At 40.4% G+C, this 26,959-nt stretch overlaps 1 protein-coding gene across 2 annotated transcripts; it reads right to left on the reverse strand.

The window, feature by feature from the left end:
• Window positions 1-779: 779 nt before the first annotated feature.
• On the reverse strand, window positions 780-26,959 carry DUSP29 (dual specificity phosphatase 29). Of its 2 annotated transcripts, XM_051800994.1 has the most exons (5): window positions 26,679-26,959; window positions 20,589-20,702; window positions 19,645-19,858; window positions 9,769-9,989; window positions 780-4,834 (listed from the first exon to the last, which is right to left on the reverse strand). In XM_051800994.1, exons 2-5 carry the CDS (start codon window positions 20,680-20,682, stop codon window positions 4,587-4,589), a joined length of 777 nt encoding a protein of 258 aa, XP_051656954.1. In that variant the 5' UTR covers window positions 20,683-20,702; window positions 26,679-26,959; the 3' UTR covers window positions 780-4,586. The 2 variants fall into 2 exon arrangements, with proteins under 2 accessions (XP_051656954.1, XP_051656953.1); XM_051800993.1 differs by lacking the exon at window positions 20,589-20,702 and having other exon boundaries at window positions 26,679-26,947.

Consider the following 26,959-nt stretch of genomic DNA (forward strand, 5'->3'; position numbering starts at 1 on the left):
ATTTAATACACTAAAAGGTTGTCAATATTTAATGTATGAAACTTCTTTCCTATAGAAAGTGTTAATATATATATATATATAAAAGGATATATGATAGTAACTGACATGGTGTTTGAACTGTATTTTAATGATAGAATTGTAATCTCTTCCTTTGTCACTGTTGCTGGGCGACAAGATGATGCAAATTCTGTGTATATGGATATGGGTGCACACAAACATACACATATAGATGAACACTTCTAATCTAGCAGTAGGTGGTCTCCAAATATCAAGAAGACTGTCTATACATGTAGCTTGTGAGTGGACAAGTTCAAATGTGGTATGTGTGAATCTACACCAGAAAAAAATCCTTGTCACAATTTTTCAAAATGCTTCTAATGTGATTGTTGCCACTGAATTCCCCCTCTAGCCCATTGACACTGCAGGAAGGTGATTGGCTGAGGTGAAAGCGTTGGTCATCTTGACTGAAAACTGTGTCCCTGTTCCAGTATATAAAGCAGCTTTATAGGTAGTATTTCACATACCCAAATGTCAAAAAATGTGTGTTTCTTCAAATAAAACCATTACTGTATGGTGTTGCCAAGTCAAGAAACTGATACTGCAGATTCATGCGTGTAACCTGTTCAGTTCTAGTACAGGGGAGCAGCAGGTTAAGATAGTGGATCTGAATGGGAGCCAAAATTGCTGATGAAATGGTAAGTTGGAGTAACTTGTGTTTTAGGATTTCAGAACACTTGATAAGGAGAGCACAATACAACAAAGATCTTGGTTCATGCCACTTACGTTGTCAAATTTGTTTATTAAAGGCAGAGAGTATTAATAGTTCTTAAATTATGTTTTCATTTTCACAAAGTAACTGTCAACTTTTTTATGCTTAGGAAAGGGAAAGATGAACTCAACACAGTTATTTGCAGCCTTCAAGTATGTTTAGCGAGGACCATATCTTTTTAAATAATTGCATCTCAAAGTAGCAGTATGCTTTGTGATTTTTCATTTGTGTGTTTTTACAGTGAATGAAAAAGGCACCTGGGTCTTTTATCTGCTGCTGTTTAGTTTTGAGTTTCGAAGCCTGTAACATAAAAGCAAATCAGATTTTCTTACTGTTTCAAATTTATGCTAACCTGAAACAGAGCATCCTGACTCCAGTATATTGCCAAAATTCTGTATTTGCAATATATGAATTAAAGGTTGGTTGGAAAATTATGTATAGCGTGTGCGCAACAGGCAAGTTTCCAATCTGTTTTTTTTATTTTGGAATTGAATTCCTGTCAGGAGGATGAGGAGCTTTGCTACATCTTTTCCTGTAGTGACTATTTAGCTATGAATTGCACTAAAATTTGTTTTATAAGAAGGCTGTCTTTTCCTTTACAGATATACTTGTTTTATGTATTGTGTACCCATTGCAGTGTCAGTTTTGACTATGTAGTCTAACACCATCCCAGATGAGAATTAGCCCTTTCTTTTAGTGTCCCCAGAAAATTCTTCACAGAATTGCAATAGGTTATTCTTGTGGAATGCAGGAGGCTTCCTTGCCCATGCAATCTTAGTCTTTGGTTTGACAAATAGAATACTCCATACCACTCGTGATTGGCAAGAAAGAGGTAAACTTGCCTTGTTCTGTGTATGTTTCTTACAGACCTGGTTTGTAGATGAAATCAGTGCTGCTAACACTTGTTAGTAGCTACTTAGCAGCTTGCAAGAGTTGCCTGCTTTGTGGAAGTCACATGTTCCAGAACTTCTGCTTTTTCTGATTTAGTCTAATGGATTCTGGGAGAATGGTAGGCAAGAAAGTTGGGAAGTAAATGAGAAATATGTTTACTTCAGAGCTGTTTAATGGGCACAGCTGTACCAGCTGAGTCCTTCAGGCAAGACCTGGTTCTAGGGAAGATATTTACTTGTCTTTGAAGCAGAACATACTTCCTCTGGAAGCTGTCAAAAGGCAGTACTGAAAACTGCACTCTGGCCCTTTAGTAAAGACAGGAATGGTAAGTGTTGTTGCATTCAGGCTACCTGATCCCCTCACAGTGGACAAAATATAACCCATTTTTTACTAACTTTGTAAGAATCTCTGTGATATAAGCAGAAATGATGAGCTGCTAAACATACTAATCTTTCATATTAGATCACTGTCAATATCTTTCAGTTTTATCAGCTGTTAATTTATCCATCAAGCAGGCTGGTTGATGGAAACAAACTACATTTATATCCAGCATGGTAACTAGAAAGAATGGCCCTGGCTGTAGAGCTGAGAGTGATCAATTATGCATGTAAATCAACAAATCCTCTTTCAGTTACAACAGTCATCAAGCTATATGGCAGGATACATGTAATTTGACTGAGGGAAATCCTGGTGGATATTTGTTATCTTGTGGTGTATCATTTGGTACAGAATTCCTGTCTGTAAAGCTAATGAGAAGAAACACGCTGCTGCCATGGAGGTTAGAGTGTTCAGCTTTCACCATCAGCCTAAATGAAAGAACAGGGCCATGCATCTGAAAGCAGGTTTGTCTAACACAAGGCTGGGAGAACTGTTCCATGTTTGAGTTTGTGAATTAAATTGCAGTAGACACTAAGGTGGTCTAAAAAGTTACATTTGAATGTCTGTGGAAGTAGATGGAAAGAGTTGAGGGACCTCATCTGAAAATATTTTTACTCTAACCCCATACTGTGAGTGCTTATTTATTTATGAAGTGTCAGATTACTTCCAAGTTCCCTATTTTTTCTAGTTTTTTTTCTGGGCTTTTTTCCCCCCCCCAATCTAAGTGTAGAGATACTTAATTTGCTGAAAGTCCCAGAGTTTGTGTGTCTCTACCATGAATATTTTTCATGTTTTGATGCCTCATTTGTTTTTTAGCAGTAGTTAATTGCAGTCTGAGAATTTAAAGATAAGGTATTTATTATGCAGATAAATACAAATGATAAATCAAAAGCATTGTATTATGGGTGTCTGCAGCCTTGGCTACAGTTAGTGTTTAGAGATGAATGATTTCCTGGGTTTTGGGCCCCAAAAAGATGTGAAAGAATAGGGAAGTCTTCACACTAGAGATGGCTAGCCTGTGAAGAGCTGTTAACACATATATAAAAATGGTATAAAGTTGTGCTCGACTCTGGTTTGTAGCGTATACTCACAGTTCTCAGTGTTGCGTCTGTGCCCTGTATTCTTCTTTTTTAAGTATGCAAGACTTCTACACTTCTTACTGCGCCGAAGTTGCAAGGTCTTGTGTCAGGTGGTAAAGACCAGGAGAACTTTCCTGTGTGCTTGATGGCCAAGTCATTCTTTGCAGGCACTGAGGCAGCAAATAGCTCTTACCTGATACATTGAAATAGGCAAAATTCTGGTGGAGAGGGTGATGACTTGAGCTTTTAGCAGATACAGGAAAGGTAAACATGGCTTAATTGTGATCCTCCTGTAAAGTATATTTTAAAAATGTCAAATACTGCTGGGGTGGCAAAACTCTCATTTGTGTCAAAACACAGTTTGATAATTTATGTCGAATAGGGTAAATGGAGTAAGGTTGGGCAGAAAAGTAGGTCTGGTGTCCCCATTAGTGTATTTGTACCACTTCTGCCAACAAATGATATTATTAACGAATGCAACTATATAGGAGCATAATGACCTATTCAGGTGACTAAAGCTGAGATAGGAGGAAACATGTGGTAGTGATAAGTATAAACAGTGTCTGGAAGCCCAGCAGCAGCTTTTTCCAGGGTAGTCAGGTCACTGGTATTTTTTAAAGGCTTCATTGGTGTCTCATGCCTTTTCTAAAACCTCATTAGAACTGGTTATAATCCATAGTTATTTAGGGGCTATATTAGGGCTCCACATGTTCAGCACTGAACTTCCTCATAACAGTGTAAAGGCACTTCTTTATGTATAGATAGAACCTTATAAAATGTAGGTAATTGAAGGATTTAGGACAAGTTAAGCAAGTTAAAACTGAAACTCCCAAAATGTCATGTGTATGTATCTCCTTAAATTGTTGTCTGTTGTAGCTGCTTATGCATTTGACCTTGTCAAGGGTGTTGCTTTGTTTCTAGTTTGCATGGTGTGCTGCAAAGTACATCAGTGAAAGCTGAGTAGTTGATCCTCCTGTGGAGACTCTTTAAACACTATGCTGCTGTAGATTATTGTTCTGAAAGAAGACATGGAGATGGCAGGAAACAAAAAGGCAAACTCCTGTGAAATCCTTCAGGACTCTGGACTAAACAGTTATTTTTTTTCTTGCTAAATTTCTTCAGGAGTGCCTAGCTGCACTTGTTTAAAGGCAGTGTCCTTGGGTTAGGATCAGGATTTTGGGGGTACTCAGCTAGAGGAGAGTTTTAAGTTTTTGTGCTGTAAAAGCACAAAGAGAGAGAGAAACGTATTTGTTGATGTAACAAAGAATTCTGCTAAGGCTGGAACTTTCTAAGACGATGGGTTTTAAATTTGGCCTCCCTTCTTTCTCATCTTGACAGCATTTGAAATGACTTTGTTTTTTTCCAGCAAATAACAAATGATCCTTGTGACTGTGTAATTAACTACACCTTCCCCTCCCCTCCTTCTACGGAGTTTCTTTTCCAGCAGCACAGCCCTGCCAGGAGCAATACTAGATGGTGGTGCTGTTCTGCTCGCCGTCAGGGGGTAGGCTGTTTTTGCTGTTCCTCCTCTGCAGTGCCAGCGCTATGTCCAGTTCTCTCAGCTGCTTCAGGAAGCCCCGGTTTGGCAAGATGCACCGGTGTCTTGACACTTGCTCAATGGCATCCACCACTGTCATGTTCTTGTAAATCATCAGGTAAGCCAAGACCAGTGTGGCTGAGCGACTGCGACCCATGGCACAGTGAACCAGGACCTTGTCTGTGGGAACAAAGAGAAATGATGCAGAGGTGACACTGTTAATCCTTTTCTTTGACAGTGAAGGTTTCTGTAGTGCCCCTGCTCTGTTTGATGGTTTGAATACCCTTACCAGCAATTTGTAAGGCCTGTCTTTTCACATGTGGGGAATCTGAGGCTGTAAACCTTACTGTAGTAACTGAACAGCATCTACAGTAGAGATGATCCATTTAATTTTAAACCAAGTATCTTTTTATTTGTGAACAAAGCTTACAGAGAAGGTCCAGGGGCTACAGCCTTGCACTAAGTAACATAGCAAGCTCTACTGCAGCCCAGTCTTACATGCCTCACAAACAGTGTGCATGTAATTCTGTGTTTGGGAATAATGAACAAAGCACAAGGGTGTGGGAGGATTTGGTATGCTATCATACCCTCCTTCCATGAGGATAAATGGGATGCATGTGGGGTGCCTTTCTCAGTTCTACTTAGCTAGACACAAAGTAACCAAACTTGAATTTGTTTTGTTGTTCTGACAGTGATGTGCTTTGAGATCTAGATTGCATCACTTTATGCCTGTTTTTGAGGGCAGAGGATAAGAAAGGCCATAGGCATATAACCAGGGGGTGGAAAGAAACCACCTCTTACACTGTAGAAATGCTTCTGTAGAAATCTCTGGCTAGTCACCCTGTTGTGTTTAGTGAAAGTATTATTTCACCACCACCACCCACCATCATCTCTCTGAGTGTTCTAATATGCTCATCTCCTTGCAGTAGGAGCCTGTCTTGTATCCTGTGAATGCAGTGTCTTTGCCAATAGTTTTCATCTCTGGATAAATGTGGTTTGAGATTTAGATTTAGCTTTGTGACATTGCCTGGTTTAACTTGAGGCTTCCAGAGGCAGAGAGTCCTTGGCTTTGGATACTAGCAAGGTGGTAAGTCAAAGTGGAAACTTCCATGTTTGCAGTGTCTGTGGGACGTGGAGAAAGAAAACAGTAAGTGGTTAAGGCCTGATTGACAGGTTTTGAAACACTTCAAAAGATTTCCAAAAATGATTCAAAGCCCTTGAGGGGGTCTCACAAAGGGTTGAACTGCTGAAGGAAGTAGATCTGGAGCATTCTCTTTAACACCCTGCTAAGCAATTGCCACAGGAGAAAAAAAAAACACAACAGTATCAGGGCCAATAATAGTTTATCTTTGTGAGCTGTGCCTAGTGAGAAGTGTTGGGTGCAAAGCCATGACTCTTGCTGATTAACTCCTTTACTTCCAGGCACAAGAGGATGTCTTGGCACAAGGAGCATTGCTGGGTAATGGATGCATCAAGAACTGCCAACACTAGAGGATTAATGGTTACAGTCTGCATCCTAATCCCAGCAGATAGTCTTAGAGGCATCTTGGCAAAATTCCAGTCCTTCTGATAACTAAAAGTGCCTCTTCCTCTCCTGGAAAATTATAATCCATTCTATTATTACTGCAAATATTTAAAATGGATGAAAACTCATTTGTTCAACCCTTCACTGCTTCTCTTTAGAGCTTCCCACCTTGTAAATGGGTTGCTGTTGAGGTGATAAAATACATGATAGGACAAGGAATGCTTTGCTTTGTGTGGGTGGCAAATGCAGGGGGTCTAGGAGAAAACGTGGGTTTATATTGTTAACAAAGGCAAAAAAGGGCTGTATAATTTTCTGAACTGTCTGCTGGTTGGAAGAGAAGTCTATTGTTTGCTGTGTGTGAATAGTCAAGATCTGACTGCCTGTTACAGCAAAACACTGGTACTCTTCTGCAGAGCCACATCTCTTCTGTGCTGTTTTGTAGTTTCTTTCATTCTAGCGCAAAGACCACTCTGAACTTTCTTTCCTCAGAAAGGAGTCTGCTTTTGCAGATCCTGACCACTTATATCCTTCAAGGAGTGCCTGAATATCCAGTATCAGTGCATAGAGGTAGAGGTCTGCTGAGTGGTGACAGGTCACTATTTTGTTCACTTGACTTGGATTTGTGTTTCTTGAAAATTTATCTCTCTTGATGCAGCAAAGATGGAGCCATGAATATTGAGGTGTCTTTGGTCAAATGCCTGGGGTCTTTGTCTCATATGTTTCTTCTCACTTTGTTTTTTTTTTGTCTGTGTCTTTAATGTATTTTTCCTGTGACATTTTCACATGGAGTGAAAGTGCCATTCCCTTCTACATCTTGAGGAACTAAAATTGCAAAGGAATAAGTACTAAATCTGTAGCATAATAGGGAACCTAAAAGCCTCTTAAAATAATGTCTTCCTTTCATGTTAGTGAGGCCTCACTGATAAAAATTTTAATCTGTCCTATGGTCTGAATTGCATGTTTTGGGAAAGCTTTATGCACAGCTGAATGACAGCATGCATAATTGTGAACCATTACAGTTTGCCTGTAAAACTTATAACTGTTCTTAAGTCTAGCAGCCCATGCTTAAACTCTGCAAATACTACTCTGATCAAGGAATTTCTTTACCATCATAAAGATCTTGAATGTTAAGTCAGAATTACTGCATTAGGACTGTTTTGGCAGCATCCAAATTGCCAAGCTTTCTGGTCTGTTGCAGAAAGAGCCTTCTTCATTTGAATGACAACTAGTTTCAATAACATTGGCTGTTGAGCACCTTCCCAGCAAAAATAATTTTATGCAGGCATCTATTCAATTAATTTGATCACTTGGCTGGCTGAAGGTCACATACCAAGCAGTGTAATACAGCTGAAGTAAAAAAACATAGATCATTAATACATACATTCTGGTCACATAAGTTGAAACTTATGTCTTTCCCCCCTTTTCCCTCTCTATATTTGCTCAGTTCTAATACAAAGCAGCAAAGCAGTGTAATGTTGTTACTGGTCAGAAGTATTTAACACTACATGCTGGAGTCCCATGTCATTACCACTGGAGATAAGTACTTAGTATAAAATCCTGTTTAGGAATCTGGATGCTCTGTCAGTCAGGAAGGTGCACACAAATAAGCCTGTTCATTAGGCACTTGAAATGCAAAACACCTTTCTACACTAGATGTGCATCCACAAATTGTGCAATTATGTTCTTGGAGGAGAGCAGTAGTTGCCTCTACTCTTTTCTCTCTGAGAGGCATCAGTCCACTCTTCAGTCTAGCTTCTGGAGTCATTCTGTTCTGTAAATGTTTATTGGAAAGCCATTGTCATGCTTTTAAACCTCAGTGTCTCCCTGGGCCATGCATAGTGTCTTTATGTGGGTCTTTGGCTGGGATAAGATGTGCATACATGTAGTGTGCTTTTCCCTCCTGATAAAGTTAGAAACTTCCTCTTTTTCTTCATGAGTATTACAGTAGTTCTTTATTTTATTGGTCTCCATCAGAATAGATCTTAGCTCTCTATCTTGTTTAAAAGCCCTGTGAATGTGACAGGCACTGCACAGTTACAGAAATTATTGCAGTTGGTAGTACCTACTTTTTTTGTTTTGTAGTTCATTCAGTCATTTTTGGCTTTGGTTTCATGTTTCAGTGCTGGACTGGTGCTTGATACTGTCTCAGAACTTCCTGGACTTTGATGTGATTTTGAAACAAAAAGGTTAATACTCCCCCGCACCACCTCGTCCTTTCCTGCCACAATATTTATTGGAATGCAAGGGTTTTTTCCTAGCCTTTGCTGCTTCCCTTGTGCTTGTTTCTCTACCTCAGTACAGCAGACAAAGGTCTTACAGGAACAGGAGGGTGGTGGGAATGAGAAAGTCTGCATTTCTTATTCCAGCTACTCCAGTCTGATTCTGACCTCTGGCCTCCAGCCATGGCTAGACACGGGTGAGTGTTAGTTATCCACTCCTTTCCAAAGGCAGTGCTTCAGACGTACTTTTTGAAATGCCAGGTACATTTCTTCACAAGCAAGTAAGCTCCTGGAGCAGTTTCTCTTGCTATTAGGACTTTGATTTTTAAAACTGATCTGCTTTCAAGATTTTCTCCAGAACAAGGGAAGGGACTGTTGCTGTGGACTGTACTTGCTGAAAGGGTAGAATTGTAAAGGCCTGGCTGGCTACTGGAAGCAAGTCAGGTAGTAGCTGCCTACAGCTGAGCTAAACAGGCAAGAACAGAAGCTGACACAAGGCTAGAAACTTGATATCTGACCCTCTGATATTAAGGTCTCTATATGTCAGCAGGAAAGTCTTGAGTTTCTCAACTGGTTTCTGGTAAAATATCCTGTAGAGATTTATTTTTTTTTTAACAAGTATGAGGGGGGAAGGAGTAGGAGTAATATTGAAAGTCAGTATGAGGCCTAACTGTAGCACTTCACATCAGTGTAAAGCTTTCTGATAGAACACTGCTGGAGATCAGCAAATAATGAATTGTAGTAATCAAGCAGAGAAATTACAAAGACTTTAATGAAATGTTTCTAGATTACTGCTGTCAGAGCTGTTTTGGTTCCCTGCTGCTTGGAAGAAGGCGGAGAGATAAATGTTATAGGTTGGGGTAGATCTGATGGTCAGGTAGGAAGGTTTCTATGTTTATAGAGTGAATCTAATGCTGTAGAGCATGAAGCTGTGGAGTGACAGCATGGAATCTCTGGGAGCACTTGTGTCCTACTCCCGCTGCTACGCAACTAATATTCATTAAACCTATGTTAATAAGGATAATTTGAAGAAAAAACAGCTAATTTGTGGCTCCCATGCAATGCCCAGTTGTCTCTGATGTGTTTATGACAGAGTCAAAACAACAACAAAAAGTCTTTATCAGACAGGACACCTGTGATGAGGACTTTTATCGAAGTGCTTGGTAAGGGGCTCTTGGGCTATTATTAGTGAGAAAGGTCCTAATCACATCACTACCTTGTCTTAAGCTGATTCCCTACTATTAGCTTTGTATTTTCTGTTAACCTGTATTGGACTTGTTTCGTTCCTACAAGGTTAAATGCTGTGGAACTATGCTTTTAATTGGAGTAAATGTTGAACTGTTTTTAACCATTTTCAGCACCCTCCTTACTTCTTTCATCCTGAAGCGCATTATCAATGAATTTAGAAGCTGAATAAAAGAATTGGCTGAGGTTGAAAGTGGGGAGATCATCTGCTTCCACTCCATGGTACTCCACAGCCATGTTGTGATAATACTCTGGTCCTGTATCCACGTTCCGCTGGCCATGGGCTGCGTTGAGGATGTGGGTGAATCCCTCCTTCTCCAGGCTGTAGCGATCTAATGCAGTTTTTCTGTTAAAACAAGAGCTGTCATGTAAGTCAAGAAGCTTCTTATTCATCAAGCTAGAAAATAAGAAAACCTCTGATTTGGCATATTCTAAATGTTAAAGATGTAAATGATAATGCTGTAATAAGGCATCATTTACCATTTTTAAGAATCTTAAGATACTGCCATTTGGAGTGAATAATCTTTCTGGAGTTCATAACTATATCTCCCAGGTCCTTAGAGCATGTTGAAAATTAATTTATTTTCCTGTTGCCTTTGTAATGTAGGCAGTACTGGCTTCTATCCATCTTTTACAAGAAGAAACCTGAGCTAGAAAAAGAAATAGAATGAATTATTTAAAGTCATAAAAGCAAATCAAGTGGCAGAACTTGAAACAGCACCCACGAATGCTGTTTTCCCCTTCTGTCCCATCAATTGGTATTGCAGAACTAATAAAAAAGTCAGTAATATGTGAGTAGTAAAATCATCTGGTATTCAAAAAGAAGTTCTTCCCCAAAACAAGTTACTGAGTGTTTCTCCATTTCTTTAAAAAATAAATAAACAAAATGTTAAAAAACCCACCCCTCTGTGAACATTTTACTGTCATGTTTGGTCAAACCAGAGGTCTAAAGCAAAAAGAACTGAATATGGAAATTGGATATTAGCTTTCAGAGGAAGCTGAAAGTCATATATTAGTAGCTTGACCAAATGTTCTCATATGTTCTTGTCCTCTCTTTCCTTGGACAAGGGAAGTCAGATAGGAGAGGAAATCCTAGATTTTTGTATGCTCAATACCCATGCTAAGTGCTTGCCAGAAGGATGAAATTCCTCAAAAAATACAGAGTTTGTGGACAGGCATGTAAAACTTTTTCTGTTCCATTACAGAAAGCTTTTAGTTTTGAGAAGTTTTGTTCTGAAAAAGCTGTCAAGTTTCATTAGTGCCTAGGAAAACTATTAAGCTTTTTACAAAAAAAAAAAACAAAACATAGGCTTTATTCCATTAATATATTTTCACATAAGTACTGAATGATGTGCAGCAGCTTTTTCCAACCAAAAGTACCTTTCTCCAGGAATGTTTCCTCAACATTCCCATGTGTAAATGCAGCTGCTGTCACACAGGATATTGTGCTGGGCTACCTGTTTTTTCATAATTCTAGCCATGATAGCCCAGAATAGCTTGAAATTCACTGCCTTTCCAGCCTCTAAGTCAAAAACCCTCTTTGAGCAGTTAAGGACCTAGTGATTAGAACATTTAATGGATATGGATACTGAAGGTTTTACCTGTGCTTGCTCTTATGTAAATTAAGCTCATGATAATTGGCTGTTCTGAGTAGACATGCAGAAATTCCTTTCCTTACTGGTCAGGAATTATAATGTCTTGACATTAGTTGTATTTTTGCTAGGAAATAATTTCATAAGTCACCTATAAAATCATGGAAAAAGTAAATAGCTCCAGTTAATGTAGTGATGCCTACATAATAAGCTCAGTAGACTTTGGAGGACAGAGAAGCAGCAGCATCTTGCTGCCAGTGCTGTACCTTGTCACCTTCACCTCACGTTAAATAATGTGCCCACTCCTTCCCCTTGTATTGGGCTATGGACAGTATTTAAAATTAAATGTCCAAGTTAAATGTCCTGGCTAAAGAGTAAGGTTGTAGTGAATAACTACTACTCTTTATTTTGATGTACCTGCTTTCAAGTCAACTTTTGTTTTGTCTCCCTGGTGTTGAAATATGTTCTTCATTCACCAGACTTGGCCCAAAGCGTGTATCCAACAAACTGTGTGAGGCTGATGGCTTCAGGTCAGACATCTGTGCTCAACTAGAACTCCTGCAAGTGGAGACCTACATGCTGAGTAGTAAGTAGGACTGTGGAGTAGCTAGGATCAGTAGAAAAATGAAGTTTTTGATGGACTGTAAGTACTACCAGGCTTTGGCTTCTGCAGGCATTGCTCGGGCTAATAAATAGCATTTGAATTAAATGATCGAGTTTTTCTGAGCAAGGACATCATCAAACAGTAGGTTGCTTGACAATCATTAACATTTGGCACTCGTATTTATATGAAATCAAATTTTCCTGTTTCCTTGATTGGAGATTACCTTTTGACACAGTGGGTACAACTAATGCATTTATTTCTGACGGTCACACTTAATCGTGTTCTGTGACTTAGGATCTCATTTTTCAGTGTTTGGTGGCCTCTGTTCCAATAGCTATTCAGAAAAAGAAGGGATACTGTCTTTCAGTAGCTTGCATAAGCAGTCATCTCAGCCTGGCCAAGCTCCTGAGAACTTCCCCTTCCACCTCCTAGTCTTGCCTGTAGCTGCGTTCTGTGAATTTGGGGCCCATGATGAACTTAATGCTTCGCCTTTTTATTTCATCAAAGGCAAGGCAGTTTGGTGTTGGTTTTGCACCACAAATGCATTAGCTGTTCTTTTGCCCTTGACCTGTTGGAGTTTAGGAATATACACATTGTATATACACTCTCTTAATTCCCTCTGTTTCCCATGACTTGGGCTAGAAATGGAATCCAAAGCAGCAGTGAATCAACCTTGAATGCTGTTGCAAAAAACCCGTTGTAAATGCTCAAATGTAACTAAGTCGATTTCTCTGAAATAATTTTTTTTTTTAAAGCAAATTGCAAGTGTACCAAGGAAATAGTTAGGAGGTTTTCTACTCCTCTGTCTTTGACACTGAAGAATTTATGCTGTTCTCCTCAATGCTTGGGATAGGCTGATTTTAAAATGTCATCTGCTTTTTAATTGTGCTTGATATGCAAACTGATTCAGCAATACCCTTTAGAGTGAATGGAACCTTGCCCAATGAAATTGTTTTCTTTATTATATAGATACACATTTTCTTCTTTCTACTGACATTGCTAATCTGAAAAACTTCAAGAAAATGAATGCTCAGTGTTGAGCACTCAAATCTGTTAAGTTCTTCACATTTTCACTGGAATAGCTATCACTCAAACTGTGTGTAGGTGTTGTAGAACCTGTTAGTTGAACAAAGACCTGAAATACTTGCCCTGTCTATATGGAGCAGGGTCAGTATGGGCCCTGTGGCTCTGTAGCTAGTGCATCTGCAGGCTGAGCTATTGCATGCAATCTGTGAAGAGAATGTCAAGCACCTTCCTTACAGAAGATATCCTGGACAATTTTTTCTATGAAAAGCTTTTCCTAAGGTTTCTAACGTATAATGTTGTGTAGACATATGAAGAAACAGTTGTTGTGTAATAGAAAATAGGGTTCATTGGACTGCAAGAGGTACTTGCCTTGGGCTTTAGAATCTGCATCTTTTGAAGAAAGCTGAAGTGACACTTTGTCTTTTTGAAGAGCAGAAATGTTTAGTTTTAAACCTAATACGGAGATTAGAAAGCACTTTATCCTCTTTCTTCTTTCTCACCATCCCCCCAGTCTTGCACTGGATAATCATATTTTCATAGAAGATCTCGCTACTGTTTGAAAATTTTTCCTCTTTTTTTCTTTCTTTTCCTTGTAAAATCTGTCCCCAAAAACTAGGCAAAGAGCCCAGCTGGACTACCACTTTTCATAGCGGGTCAAGTTTGTCTCCTTTTCAACTCCCATCAGCCATGTTTTCACTTTGTACTTTGATCTTAAATATTACCAGGCAGAGATGACCTGTGCTGAGGCTCTGCCATAATATAGGCAGTTAAACTTGAGGTCGTTCTGGGTCTGCAATCTGTTGATTGCCAGTTAACAGAGAGCAAGAAGCAGTCTGTTAAGCCCTCACAGAGGGGACCTATGTGCCTGTAAATAGAAATGTTACTGTGCCCCTCGACATGTCTGCTTGCACTGGGTTTGGCCATCGGTGAGCTCTGGCTTTGAGTGAAGGACTGGCTTGCTTTCCAACTTCAGCTGAATCTGTAGTGTAGATGCCACTGTGAAAGCATCCCTCTGTCTGCCCACTGTAATCAGAGCCTAAGGGGGTTTTGTGTTTCATCATGCATGATTGTTCTGGTTACACCCCAAGGAGAGGGGAATGCTTTTGGTCTTCCTTGCAGTTTTTACCATGCCTGAGAGATCAGTATTTTAGAGGAAAGGGAGGAATAAATCAAGCATAAATACTTGAAAATATCCAATTGGTTGAGGTTACTAATAGCTTAGGATCATTCAGGGGTATAAGATTCACACACTTTATTGAAGGATTTATAACTTTGTTTCTAATTCACTTTCAACTAGAAATGGCACAGATTTTTTTTTTCCTTGTACTTGGCTCACTACCAGAATGTAATAGTCAAGCTAACAATATTCTTCTTTTCCCCTCCTTGGGTGCTGCTGTGTCCTATTAAATTGCAATTAATACTTCCATTTTTGTGATTATGGTTGAATTTTAAGTAGCCATTTTAAAGAAGAGTTTGCTACAAATGCCAGTGTAGGTGAAGTCATAAGCATTTGACTGCTCTTACAATTGTTTTCCTTTTGTATATCTCCACCATCCGTGCAATTAGCGCTTGATTTCCTTTTACATGGCGCAGCTGGGGTTTCCAGTATCTGTCTTGAATGTGTTCCTATGCAAGGAAGGTGAAGTGTGCCACTGGGAGATAATGGTGAAAATTTCAGTATAATTCAGTTTAGTAAGAGATGAACTGGGCAGATTGGTCCCATGTAAGAGCTCTTCAGTTTGGAGCACATAAACTTATGCTAAAAGTTAAGCATACCCAGAAGTCCTTTCCTCTGTGTTAAGCAAAAGCTCAGTGCTTTGCTGAATCAGACCCTGCATTTACTGTGGGGCAGATGGACTCATAAACATGTTTTTAAAGTTTGGAGGTAAGGGGGAGTACTTTGATGTGGGAATGCCACCTAAATGGTGAAAATTTGAGATAAAATCAGTTTTACATAGGGATATATTGATACTAACAAACTCACCAAGAGGGAAAACTGACCCAAACAAAAGTGTCATCCATTTTCAGATGGTTACATCTCTTGGGTTGTGCAAGGGCAAGTAAAGGGCTTGTCCAAGGCTTTACCTGTGCCTGGTGTCAGTTTTAAGGCTAAGATTCATAGGATTAATAGCAAGTGCTGCAGCAAACTCTGCCTTCTTCTGGAAGCAACAGTGTAAGTAGTTATAACAGGAAAGAAATGCTTTCTTTCAGGTTGCTGTCTCCAGTGTACCAAATCCCTACTCTCTCTTTCCAAAAATACTGTCATAACAAGCTTTAGTCCCAGCTGCTTTCATCAGAAAGTTGCCCGAACCAATGGAGTTGGAAGAGAGGGGAAAACAACTTACAGACACTGCAGCCTGCACCTCCACATGAAGTATTAAGTATGTTAAAAGCAACTAACAAAGGGAAGAGAAGGCAGCTCATGGTGAAAACACAAGTGCATCTGAAGGAAGGGCAGTAATCCTCCAAAATACCTGATGAGGGTATGGGCAGAGCAACTCCTTCCACAGGTAAGTCAGCACCTTACAGCTGGTACTGGTCAACCAGATGAGTGGTATGCTTGTAAACTTTATGTAGAGCCAAGCCTCTTAATCTTCATGCCAAGGTTGTGCAATGCAATGATGTTTCAGTGTAGACTGTTAAAGCCACAGATTGTCGTGACCCAGATTGACAAAACACAGGGAAATCTGAGGCAACATGTTACTAGGAGAGGAATTGTCTCTCTCAAACTTTTCCATTTTCTTAAACATTGAAGGAAGGCTCGATGCAGGATGATAATTTACCAGATGGTCAGTGTCAGAAAGAAGCTTCCTGAATATAGGCAATATTGACACTTTCTGAAGAAAATCTGGCAGTTCTCCCTCCTGAGGAGAGATGTTGAGAATTTCCAATAATACTGACCCAATTTTCTTTGGTAACTCCAGCACTAAGGGAGTCTAGAGATAGCACAGCATTGTATCCCCTTTTCCTTCCGAGGTGTTGCTCCGTTTCTGTGGATACCTCCTGTTCAGTGTGAATTAGAAGAATTTTTAGGTACCACTGAAAATACTGAACAGGATCTTCAGAATATGTGGTAGAGAAAGATTTAGTAGTTCATTTTCCTAAAGCCCAAAATGGTGGATGTAGTTTTTGTAAGTGATACAACCTAGATATAGGAAATAGCTTTCTGCAAAGGCTCCAGGCACATGTGTTGTAGTTAGTCAGTTCCCTGGTCTTGACTTCAGTCACTCATCAAGTGTTAGAAATCACCTACAGACAGAGATGTTTTGTGGGAAAGTGTTACTTGTCTTGGAAACCATTGGAGCTTTGAGGTTTATGGTCCAGTGTTACAGATCTGATTTTCTGGATTGTTAAACTGCTGTTACAATTGGCAGATTCTCATATTAACAGAGTTGAAACTATGTCCTCAAGAGTGTTGTTATGATCTAAATCTGCATACACTTCTCTCTTTATATGATTAATACTGGTGTAGGTGCTAGGGGTTGATAATGCTAAATGGTAGGAAGTAACTTTTCTACCCTGAGTGAGTACAGTCTGCTTCCTTCTAGGTTAATGCAAATTGTCTTTCTACTTAGTCACTTGGAAAAAACCATACTGTACTGTTTTTCTGCAGAAGGGTAAGAGGATAGAATGAGTTTTAGCTAAGCATGTATTTAGTGTTTAGTTAGTTATCTTAATTATCATGCACTCCAGTTTGTAGTTTTGAGTTACTTGTGTGTCTTGTTAAACCTTTCCTGTATTTGTTCTCAAGACCATGAGTCTGGGACAAGCACAGACCATGAAGTGCAACCTCAGTTCAGCTGCATATCCAGAAAATTATTTTTCATACTTGTAGAGAATTAGACTCCAGAAGACTTCTTTTCCTCTGGGAGTAGTTTGAGAACACAGGAAGAACTGAAACTGTGATCAGACCTTAAATCCTAATGAGACCTAGTGGACAGTTAAGAGGAAAACAGATTCTTGGGGGACCTTTTCAACTGAAAGACAAGTTTTGAACTTCAGAAATGTGGAACCCTTAACATCATTGCAGGTAATAAGGCCATCACTGAAGAGCTGCAAGAAGAAACTACAAGATGTGTAATTGGCAGAGATTTTCCAGGTGATTGGGGTGGAACAAGCAGGTTTGGGATTAGCCAGTAAAACTGCCTGTAGAAGTAAGCAGGTGACCAGTGAAAGATAAAAGCAAGACAAAGCTGCTTTCTATCCCTTTAGAAGGCTTCTAGATGTGAGGAGGATACATGCAAGCACTAATCCTGGTAACAGTTGAATCAAATCTTGGCAAAGTGTTTTATTCCTATCACTGGGCTGTCTCATACAAGTTCCAGTGTCTGGTCTTTAAAAGTCCTTGGAACTTGCTGGAGGAAAATTTCAATTGGAGCTGAACACAGCATGTTATATTTTGAGGCTTTGATTATTCTGGGTCTGACAGGCTCATGGAGATTTCATTGCCTCTGGGCAACATCTGCAGCAAAGCCTTGTAACAAAAGGATTGAGTGGCCTCACAGGGCTCCCTGATAGCCTGTATTGCATTAGAAGGAAGACGTGGTTACTAGTCAGGGTAATTAATTAGCATTTCCATAAGCAGTCACAAGTCCTGTTAACCTTGTGAATGCAGGAGGCAGGAATAAAGCACAGATGTGAAGGCTCTGAAGATAAACTTTGCATGCGTGTTCCCTTGATTTTGTTGATGAGTTCCACTAAATTCTTTCAAGATCAACCTTAATTTAGCATGGCTAAAGATGCAAATGCACCCAACATCTGTTAGTGTCTCCATGGCAGCTCTTTGGCCACCAGTGCTACAGCTAGGTCTTAAAATAAAACAATACAAAAAGCCCTGCCACACTGAAGGGGTAAGCTGTTGGTCAGAAGTAAGATGTGGAACTGGCTGAGGAAAGTTATGGAAGTCTCTGGACTTTGCCTGTTTCAAATCAAATTTTAGTTTTGGTAATGAAAGGCTGCATCCTTCCTGCAGACCAGTTCTTGTCTCAGATTCCCTCCCATGTCAAGTTTGTCCTTACCTGGCTGGCAATAGTCATTCTCTTTTAGGGAGTCGCATTTTCTGGTAAAGTTTTATTTCTGTTCACCCCCCACCTGCTCCTCACTTGTTTTTCCTTCTCCACTGGTTTTCTCATTCTTTTATCTTGTCATGTCTGAGACCTGTTTCCCCTTGGAGCACCACTGGTTTTCCTCCTGATGTAAGACCAGTCCCCTGCAGAAATATGCTGCCCAGCCTGAGTGTAGCTCCAAGTACCTCTCAAGAAGCTTGTGTTTGTGTTCCTCTTGTTAGTTAATGCTAAGTGCCAGGTGTGTGCTGTATTCAGAGTAGCACCTCCTAGCATTTACTGAATTGCAAGGTGTAACAAGCCACTGCTACAGGAAAGATTGCAGGAAAGGCTCAGTGTCCTGTGCTTAAGAGACTGACTGCTTGTCTTGTTAAATCCCTTTGTTCAGAGGGCACAGCTATAGCTTCATCACAGAGATAAGAGGGAAATTCTTTTAACAGCTTCATTCAGAATAATTCTGCTGGTGATTCTGAACAAGAAAGTAGGAAATAAGTGCCAGAAGAGGCTGTTCTTTATAGTGAATTTGAGTTAGAAATATCTAAAAGAGGGGCAGGGTAGGATGTGGAAAGGAAAATTAGACCTCCTTTTCTTGTGTTCCTGAATCATTTGGCCAGGCTGTTCCTGTGACTTAATTGTTTTATCCCACACCACACACACACACTCCCACCCCCACATCTAAAAGTGGGAGCCCTGGCTTGGTCCAAGCCCAGAACTCCTGTGTCTTTCTGTTGCCTCTGGCGCCACAGAAGTAGTTGGTGGATGATATTAGGAGTCTTGTAACTCTCAAAGCTGTATATCTTTCCTCTTTTATAAGCTGGCAACAGATGAATTTTAGAACCTTTTAAAAAATTATTGAGAACTTTGGAGCCAGTGGGGCTCCTACTTGTGCCTTTCAGTGATGGTGTAAAATAAATGTCATGTTAGTGCAGAGTGTAGAGAAAAGTGGGAATTGGACCAATAATGCCTAAGGGGTAAGGAAAACTCTCTTGCTCTGCTCAGGGTTTGGGTTGGGGATTTTCTGATGGCACATCTCCCTGCTGCAGCAGTCATCTCTGCTTGTTGGAATAGGCTAATTCTAGTTTAGTCCTGTGCTCGGCAGAACTAAGTCTGTTTTGTGGGTTTTTTTCCACATCACATTTGATCTGATTAGTGAGACACATCTCTGCAGCTTTGCCTTCCACAGGGTTCTGTTTTTTTTAATCTCTTGAGCAATTTGGAAATGCACAGTGTTCCATGTACACAAACACAAGCTTGGAAATTCAGAAATACCACTGCAGGGTGAGCTGTCTCTTTTGTCACTTTTCAAGAATTACATTTTAGGCCTAAACTAACCTAAGGTGTGATCCAACACATTTAGGCTGTGCTAATTGTGGAATAACTTTCATTCAGAGGTTAATGACAAATCACTCCTTGATACGAACCATTTAAAAATAGATCACAATGAGCTTCAACTTTTGCAGCCTACAGTGGTGCCACAACCAGTCCTGTTACTCTGCCTTTAACAGCAGACCCAGCCACACTTAACCTGTGCTTTTTTGTAGCAGCAGCAGACACTGTGTGCCTATAACAGTAAGGGCCATGCCAGGCTCTGATTGCTCTGTTGAACACTGGCATCTGTCAGTAGTTCAAAACACCTTGCTCTGTTGGTGAGCTGTGTACAGCTACACTACAGTGTAGTCATCTCCTATGTAGAGCAGATGTACTGTGTACACTTACTCATCTCCTATGTAGAGGTTGGGCCAGACTTCATTGACGTGAGTGTACTTTGGGCATCCCTTCCAGAGGAGTCGTTCCAGGTCAAATGCCCCTGGGGTACAGTAGTCCTCTTCAGGATTTACTTTGATTGCTGTGTATGCGTTTTTCTTCCCAGCATTCCAACTTCCTGATGACATTTTATCCATGGAGTAGTGCTCTTGGGATGTGCAAGAAACTGGAATGCAACCAAAGCAGATCATTAACCTGAGGAAGCACAAAGCAAGTGACTTCTGCTCCAGCTGTGGGACACTGGGAACAGCCCTGCCCAGGTGAGACTGGGCTGCACTTTGTATGAGATGGATGACCCTGCTCTGTGGCAATCACAGACTGGCACCTGGAGTTCTGCCCCCCCCCAAACTAAGCAAGGAATATGTTGTTAGAGGAGCTCACCAGCAATCGGAACAAAAGCCAAAGGTTTGTGATTACTGAAGTTCAGTCTCCACTGGGAATTTGTTTCCTGGAAAATCCACTGGTAAGAATTTGGTAGGTCTAAGAGCTGGGGTCTAAAGCACCTGGGGAACTGAGTGGAGGAAATTTAATTATTTTTTTTAGTCATTAATTAAGAATTTTCTAAAGCCTTATCCTTTTTGTGATTTTCAGCAGTGCAGGGAGATGAAATGTGTATTCAGGTGAATGTTGGTTATACCTGTTCTACTCTCTTCTACTCTTCTGTTTCCTATATTGCCAGCTGAAAACTTTCCTGTCATCTCTGTATGTGTGGGCTCTGTCTTGTTTTTCCTACTGGGACTCCCTGATGTCTCAGGGGAGCAGTTGCTCATGTCTCTTATTCTCTTGAAGGGACAGGTTGAACCTTGGGGTTCTGTAGGAGACTCCTAATAAGAAGATGTGGAGTTGGGCTTGATCTTACGAAGTGAGGAAGTACAACCTGCCAAAAATTCACCTACCTTGCAGGCAACAAATCCTGTAGTGGCTCCCAAAATTTTTTTGTGTTGGCTGTTTGTGTCCTTTTAATTCCAAAAATCTGGCTAATGCCTTCATGCAGCTATTGTAGAGTTCTCCTGAAAGCAGGATGACCATATTTCACTGACATCCCATGTACCCATGGGGTTTGTTAGTTCAGTTTGGGCTCTTTTGTGCTTGTCATGTTCTGTTTCTCTGCAAAACTTGGAAAAACCAAATGATTCCTGTTTTCCTACTCCAAAGCTGTGCAAGATTGTGGAGTCAGTTTTTGTTTGGCAAAGTGTACACCTTTGTTCAAAAATTGGCTTGCTTTCACTGGCAAGGGGATCTGTGGTTTAGACAAGCTTCCTAAAACATGATGATGATGTTTAGCTAAGTGGTCCTCTGTTGAGATTTGTAAAGGGCTCTGAGAATTCCAGCTTCTAGCAAACTTACCTTGGGCTTAGTCTTGTGTGCCTGTGGCGTAGCTTCAAATCCCATCTCTCTGCCCCAGCAGCCATGCCCCAGGACAGCCTTTTCCCTTACCATTCCAGAATTATGCTAATTCTACATGCAGACTTATTATTATCTGTAGATATTGTTAGACTATCAGAGATACAAATCTAATGCAGTCTGACTTTGGGAGTGATTAGGATGTTATCTAGAACTTGATAAGAACTGCTGTTTGTCTACTGAGGAATTATCTTAACTGAGAGGCTGTTGCTTTGATGCTGAAGGACTGACTACTTTTATTCATGACTCCATGAAACGGGAGAGGAGGAAAGGAAGGGAAGAAGAGAAAGCAGTGTAATCAGTAGTCACAGTTGGTTGCCACAGTGTATTGATTTGTTACACCTTGGAACAGGGCGATTACATCTGCAGATGATCGTTTGTGGTACTGTAACACCAGCGCAGTTGGAAGCTTGGGTAGCACTCTGAAAGTTAGACCACTGCTGAGAAATACTTGTTTCTGTCTGTCCTGGGAAGCCATATGCTCCCTGAACTTTCAAGTACACTGTGTTCTTTTATGCCTTGCCAATGTTATCTGCTGCGGGGATTTTTAAATTGAGTTAGAGCACAGGAAAACATCAGTTGAAATTCCTCTAATAAAACATGTATTTCAGATTTGACTCTAGACTAAGTAAGAAGTAACAGAGTTTAAATAACAGGAGGGGAAAGGGGGGGAAAGGGACTGGTTTGCTATTTGAACTCTGGCATTAGTTGCCACGAAACGTTTGGTTGTGGCAGAAGGACAGAAGGGCTTGTGTTTTTCCAGGAATCAAAGATGTCTAACTTCATATCTTAGTGGTTATTCTCTGTACACCAAACAGAGCTGAGAGAAGACTATTCCCTAGGCCAGCCCTCTAAGAAAAAAAAAGTGAAAAGTAGACTGGATTTTTTTGGGGTGGGTATCCTTAATGCTGTTGTGGGTATAAGGGACGACTGTTCAGCATGAGCCCAGGCAGAGGAAGCTCAGATTTCTGTTGCAGACCTCTGGGGCAGGGAGACCATCCCTTACAGAGTGTTCACCCATTGCAGTCAGATGGCAGACAGATTGCAGGGTTACCTCTGCACAGGCTTGTTGGAGCAGGCTCCCACCCCCTGTGGTGCTTCATTTGGGCTAAAATACTTTGCATTATAGATGAGTTAGTGCAGGCTGAATGATGTACCAGTGCAGCTTCCCTGTACCAGCTTGGTACCAGAAGCTCCCTTCCAGTGAGGCAGGGCAATCTGTGGCTCATCCCACTCTTTCCCTGTGCCCAAACCACAGCTTCTCTCCTGCCTTGCTGGGCTATGCCAAGGCCAGGCTGTGTGAGCTGCTGAGACCTTCTCACTCCCACCCTGTGGTGCTGGTCAGGAGCCAAGGGCTGGGGCCACCTCAGTGGGGCCCTGCAGATGCTCAAGCCTGTGAGATTTGACCTGCTGAGCCCGACATCCTGCGGGCTCTGCCGCTCAATCCAGCGTGTGCAGGGAACGCTGAGCTGCCAGCGCTGTCATGGGCTTAAGTGTGTTATCAGAACAAGGATGATAAAAATTCAGTCATCTGCATTTTTATACCCTAATTTTTCTCTTCATAAATAAGACCAAAGTGCATGTTATCTAATAAATTTTATTTGTTAATCACTTGGATGGCTGAAATATTTCTCCCCCTTGGGTTATATGTATATAAATGAAAATATTGTTAGTGATTTCACAAAATGGTAATTCAGAATAATGGAGAGTTAATCCTCTTTTCATTAGTGAGCCACTTCAGGACATACACTGTGGCAAATTACACTGCATTTTAAGTCGTTCTCAAGTGCTGTGCACTAGAAAAAAAAAAAAAAAACTAGTTTTGCATTGATAGAAGTAATTGTGTGGCTAATTTGGATAAGCAGCATGCATTAGGCACAGCAAAGGAATCTCTTCTTTATGTTCACTATCCACTCTACAGCTGCCAGATGGAATTTCTTATGCAGCTCTTTAGCTTTTTTTATTTTATTTTTAACAAAACAGAGAGGGAGGAAAGAAAGTGCAAGGGAGGGAAAAAGGAAAATCTGCCAGTCTATCTGCTGTTTAATTCAGAGCATGAACACAGTCTAGTGTCTGAAGCAGTAATATGGCAGTGAAAGATTTCCCTTCTGCACCATGTTTGGAGTCTCTTAAACTATTCAAATTAACCCAAAATTTCCAGTAAAGCCCTGTGAAGTCACAGAATGTAGTCCCCACTTTCAAATTTGTTCAACAGGAGAGATGTGCAACCCCACCACAAAATTTGTAGGGGGTTACTTAATGCTTTTAGGAATGTCAGGCATGAGCTCTACAGTTTGGTGATTCCACAGATGGGGGAGAAAAACTGAGCTTAATGTCTAGAGGTGACTGTCAGAGCTTCAGTGATGGTGTGTACATTTCTAATGCTGGTTTTCCACATGTAGTGGAAGTTTCTGAGTACTTTGAGACTGAAAGCTACAAGTCATTAGCTACCTAACAAAATACTGTGTTTCTTAATATCTTTGGCTCAACATGCTATGCAAGCCCTAGTGCTGTGTATAAAGATGCCAAACAATTCAGCAAGATTTATGACTGGGAGTTAAGATCCAAGTCAGCTGTAGAGACTTAAAAAGAAAAGGAAAAAAGCAGACATGCACAGACAAGGATTGCATTTGCCCTTATCCTCTGCAAGGGCCTAAATACCCTCTCCCTTTCTTTTCTGCACCCCTCCCTGACCCAGGGGGTTTCTCCATCACTGCTGTTGTCCCAAGCATATGTACTCTGGCTGCCAACTTGTGGCTGTATTTGTGTGCCTGAAGCTCCTGATCTTCAATGAGGTCAGAGCCCAGTGGCATTGGTAAAAAATATGCCATGATAGAGGCTAAACAAGTAAAAAGTTGGAGGAAAAACAGAGACAGAGGACAGTTTTCCTCACTCTTCCCTTCAGATGTATGAGCTGTTCTATCTTGCCTGTCATAGGGGCATGGAGCTTCCTTGACTTAATGCCCACTTCAGTCCATATTTATATAACAGAATAGTTGAAATTCTTTGCCACCCATGTTTCCTGCTATTGGAAGTTCTCCCAGCCCATATGACATCAATCACCTGCTAGTGGGGCTTTTGATACTGACTTTATTAAATTTAATTTGGTGTGCACAAGTGTACCAGGCTTGGTTTTGTAGTCACAGTTATCTAAAAGCTACTTCTCCTTGAAAATACCAGCAATGACAAATTTATCTGGTTTAGCTGGGAAGTGAAGGTTTTCAACATTTAGCAAACACCTAAATATATAACCTGTTTGTAAATGTGGAGGCAGATTTGAATCTAATTCCTGTTTTGATGCTTTCAGATTTTGCTTCCTACCTCTTTCCTCATGTCAGCTCTGAGAAAGGAGTGGAAGCTGTGGTATCTCTGGGAGTTTTTTTCCAAGATGCCAAGGGAGGGAAAGAAAATAATGAAAGCAGACTATCTGTCAGCTCTGAGCCTTTCATGAGGAGCCTACAGAAGTAATGACATATCCATTAGACTTTACACCTGCATCAGTGCAGGGGGAGATAAACATGGTGCCCTTGAAATTAATCGGTGGTTTGACCCTCAAGTCCAGGGCCCGAAATAGTTCATCTACTGCCATGAATGCTAAATTTGACAGAAGAACAAAAAAGTGGGAAAAACAACTCCGTAATTTTGATTGAGAAATTATTTTTGAGCTTGAAGAGCTTGTTACTAAGAATTGATTCCCATTTTTTTCTGATGTTGCATGGAGAGCTGACTTATTTGAATGTTTTTATTTATCAGGTAGAATTCAACACCACTGAAATGTCTATTTTCCAACCACTCAAAACTGAGACCTTCTTGCCTTCCAGACAACGGCAAAAATAATGTTTTTATTTTTATTTACTTCCTCCTTTCAGTTTAATAACTACCTTAGATAAGACCTTCATGGAGATACAGTGTCTGTAACAAGTATGTACAAGAGGGAAATACCTGAGAGAAGATAAGGATGGAGAATACCAGTTCTTCTATACTTTCAAAAAAATATGAAAACAGCTTGAGTCTTCTTTGTAATCTGTCTCCAGGTAAGCACTTGCACAGTGCTGAAGGCAGACAAAAGTCAGATCTAATGACTGAGGGTCTTCAGAAATAGTGAAGAAGGATCTTCACTGAGCAAGTTCTTGAATTTTTAAGAAATGTTCTGTTCTTCCATTCCCAGCCCACGTGCCAGACACATACCTCCCTTCAGGGTGAAAAAGTGCCTACCCTTTTTGAGTATGACTAAGCAGAGGACTGTTTTATAAACTGGAAAGTTCTTGCAGAAGCCAATGCACATGCTGTCTGGAGTGCAGTGTTTGCACTTGGGAGGAGGGTAAACAGTGCTTTGGTTTCTAAGCTTTTTGTGACTCAAAGTACATCAGTCGAGCTGAGAGCTGGTCAGCTGCAGTAACATAGGCTTGCTTTGTCAGATGATTTAACTAAATGAATTTAAAATGGTGCTCCCTTATATGCCATGCCCGTGATGTTTTGCTTAAGACACCAGAGGCTGGCAGCAGCCATGGAGAGAGCTGTGTGCTTTCCTGTGTAACCTTACACTTGCTGCACCCCAGGGTACTGCAAAGAGCTGTGGTGCTGCAAAGGTTCCTTGGGTGTGTTTTTGACTTGTTTTTGGTTATTTCCCCCCCCCCCTTCCTTGTACGAGGATGAAAATATTAATCTTTTCCAAATACTTCTTGGGACAGAGGAGAAGTCCTTCAAAAATTTTTTTCTCTAAAAGAATTAAGCGAATTCTAAAACTGGAATTCCCCAGGTACCTGCAGTATACTTAGCCAAAGAATAACACAGTCCTGTGTTCCCTCTTCCTGTTCTAGTCTTCACCAAAATTCATTTACTTCAGTTCCTTTATTTTACCCCTGCATTCTTGTGCTTAAAGCATTCAAGGACTGTAAAATAGTTCATCCAATGCATTTGTCTTTAAACAGCTTAAAACCAGAAGAATCATAGCCTCTGTGCAATTATTTCCCAGACCCTCCTGCTGTGAATATTCAAAACTAACCAGTTATTTCAATGAATTTCTAAGCCACTGATGACTTAAAAAACTTATTTTTGCCCTCATTCTTTATTGTTGACTGGACTGGTTAATTTAAAACAGATTAAGCTGAGATTTCATTAAATATTGTGAGAGTGCCCAAAGAAACTTAAGACACACCATCATTTGAGAGAATTGCAATTCAATTGGAAAAGTTAGATTTGACTGGAGGATGGAGTAATTATTGAAGAATAGGCAAAATATTCTGGGACAGATGTTACAAATCTTAAATTGCATTTTTATTCCTAACTTTTAAATTGTAATTATCTCTAAAATAAATACCCTTTTGACATCTAATTATCTAATTTTTAAAGTGATTCCTGTAACATGACAAATTTGGTTTTCTAAAATTATAAATTATACCTTCAGAGCATTTCTGATGCTGTGATAGTTTTAAACTTTTTTTTTCTCTGCAACAAGTTTATGAAATTAATAGTTGCCTTGCAAAGCTCTCAATCCTCTCCCCGGTTTACTAAACTAGGTTATAAAAGGAAGAAAAGGAGCACAAGAAGTACAACAGAAAAGGTATATTGCTTAGTCTTACCTGTAAGCTTAGGTGGGTGCTGTAGGTAAGCGGGTCCTGTGAAGCGCAGCAGTACGACAAAAGAAACCTTACTAGCTTTGCAACTAGAGTCTATTTTTAGAGGAGGATTTGCTGACTCTGACCTTGAGTGCTACCCTCTCCAAATGACGATCTTTATATCTGCTGGTAAAACTATTCCCTGATGTGACCTGAAACATTAGACCTGGCAATTTAGTTACCTAGTCTTGGTATGACTGAGATAATATGATGCCTACATGTTGACTGTAATGAAACAGAACTCA

The sequence above is a fragment of the Manacus candei genome, unplaced genomic scaffold (assembly GCF_025592945.1).
Source record: "Manacus candei isolate 608988 ecotype Guabito, Panama unplaced genomic scaffold, ASM2559294v1 h1tg000050l, whole genome shotgun sequence".
In the NCBI taxonomy this organism is placed as follows: domain Eukaryota; kingdom Metazoa; phylum Chordata; class Aves; order Passeriformes; family Pipridae; genus Manacus; species Manacus candei.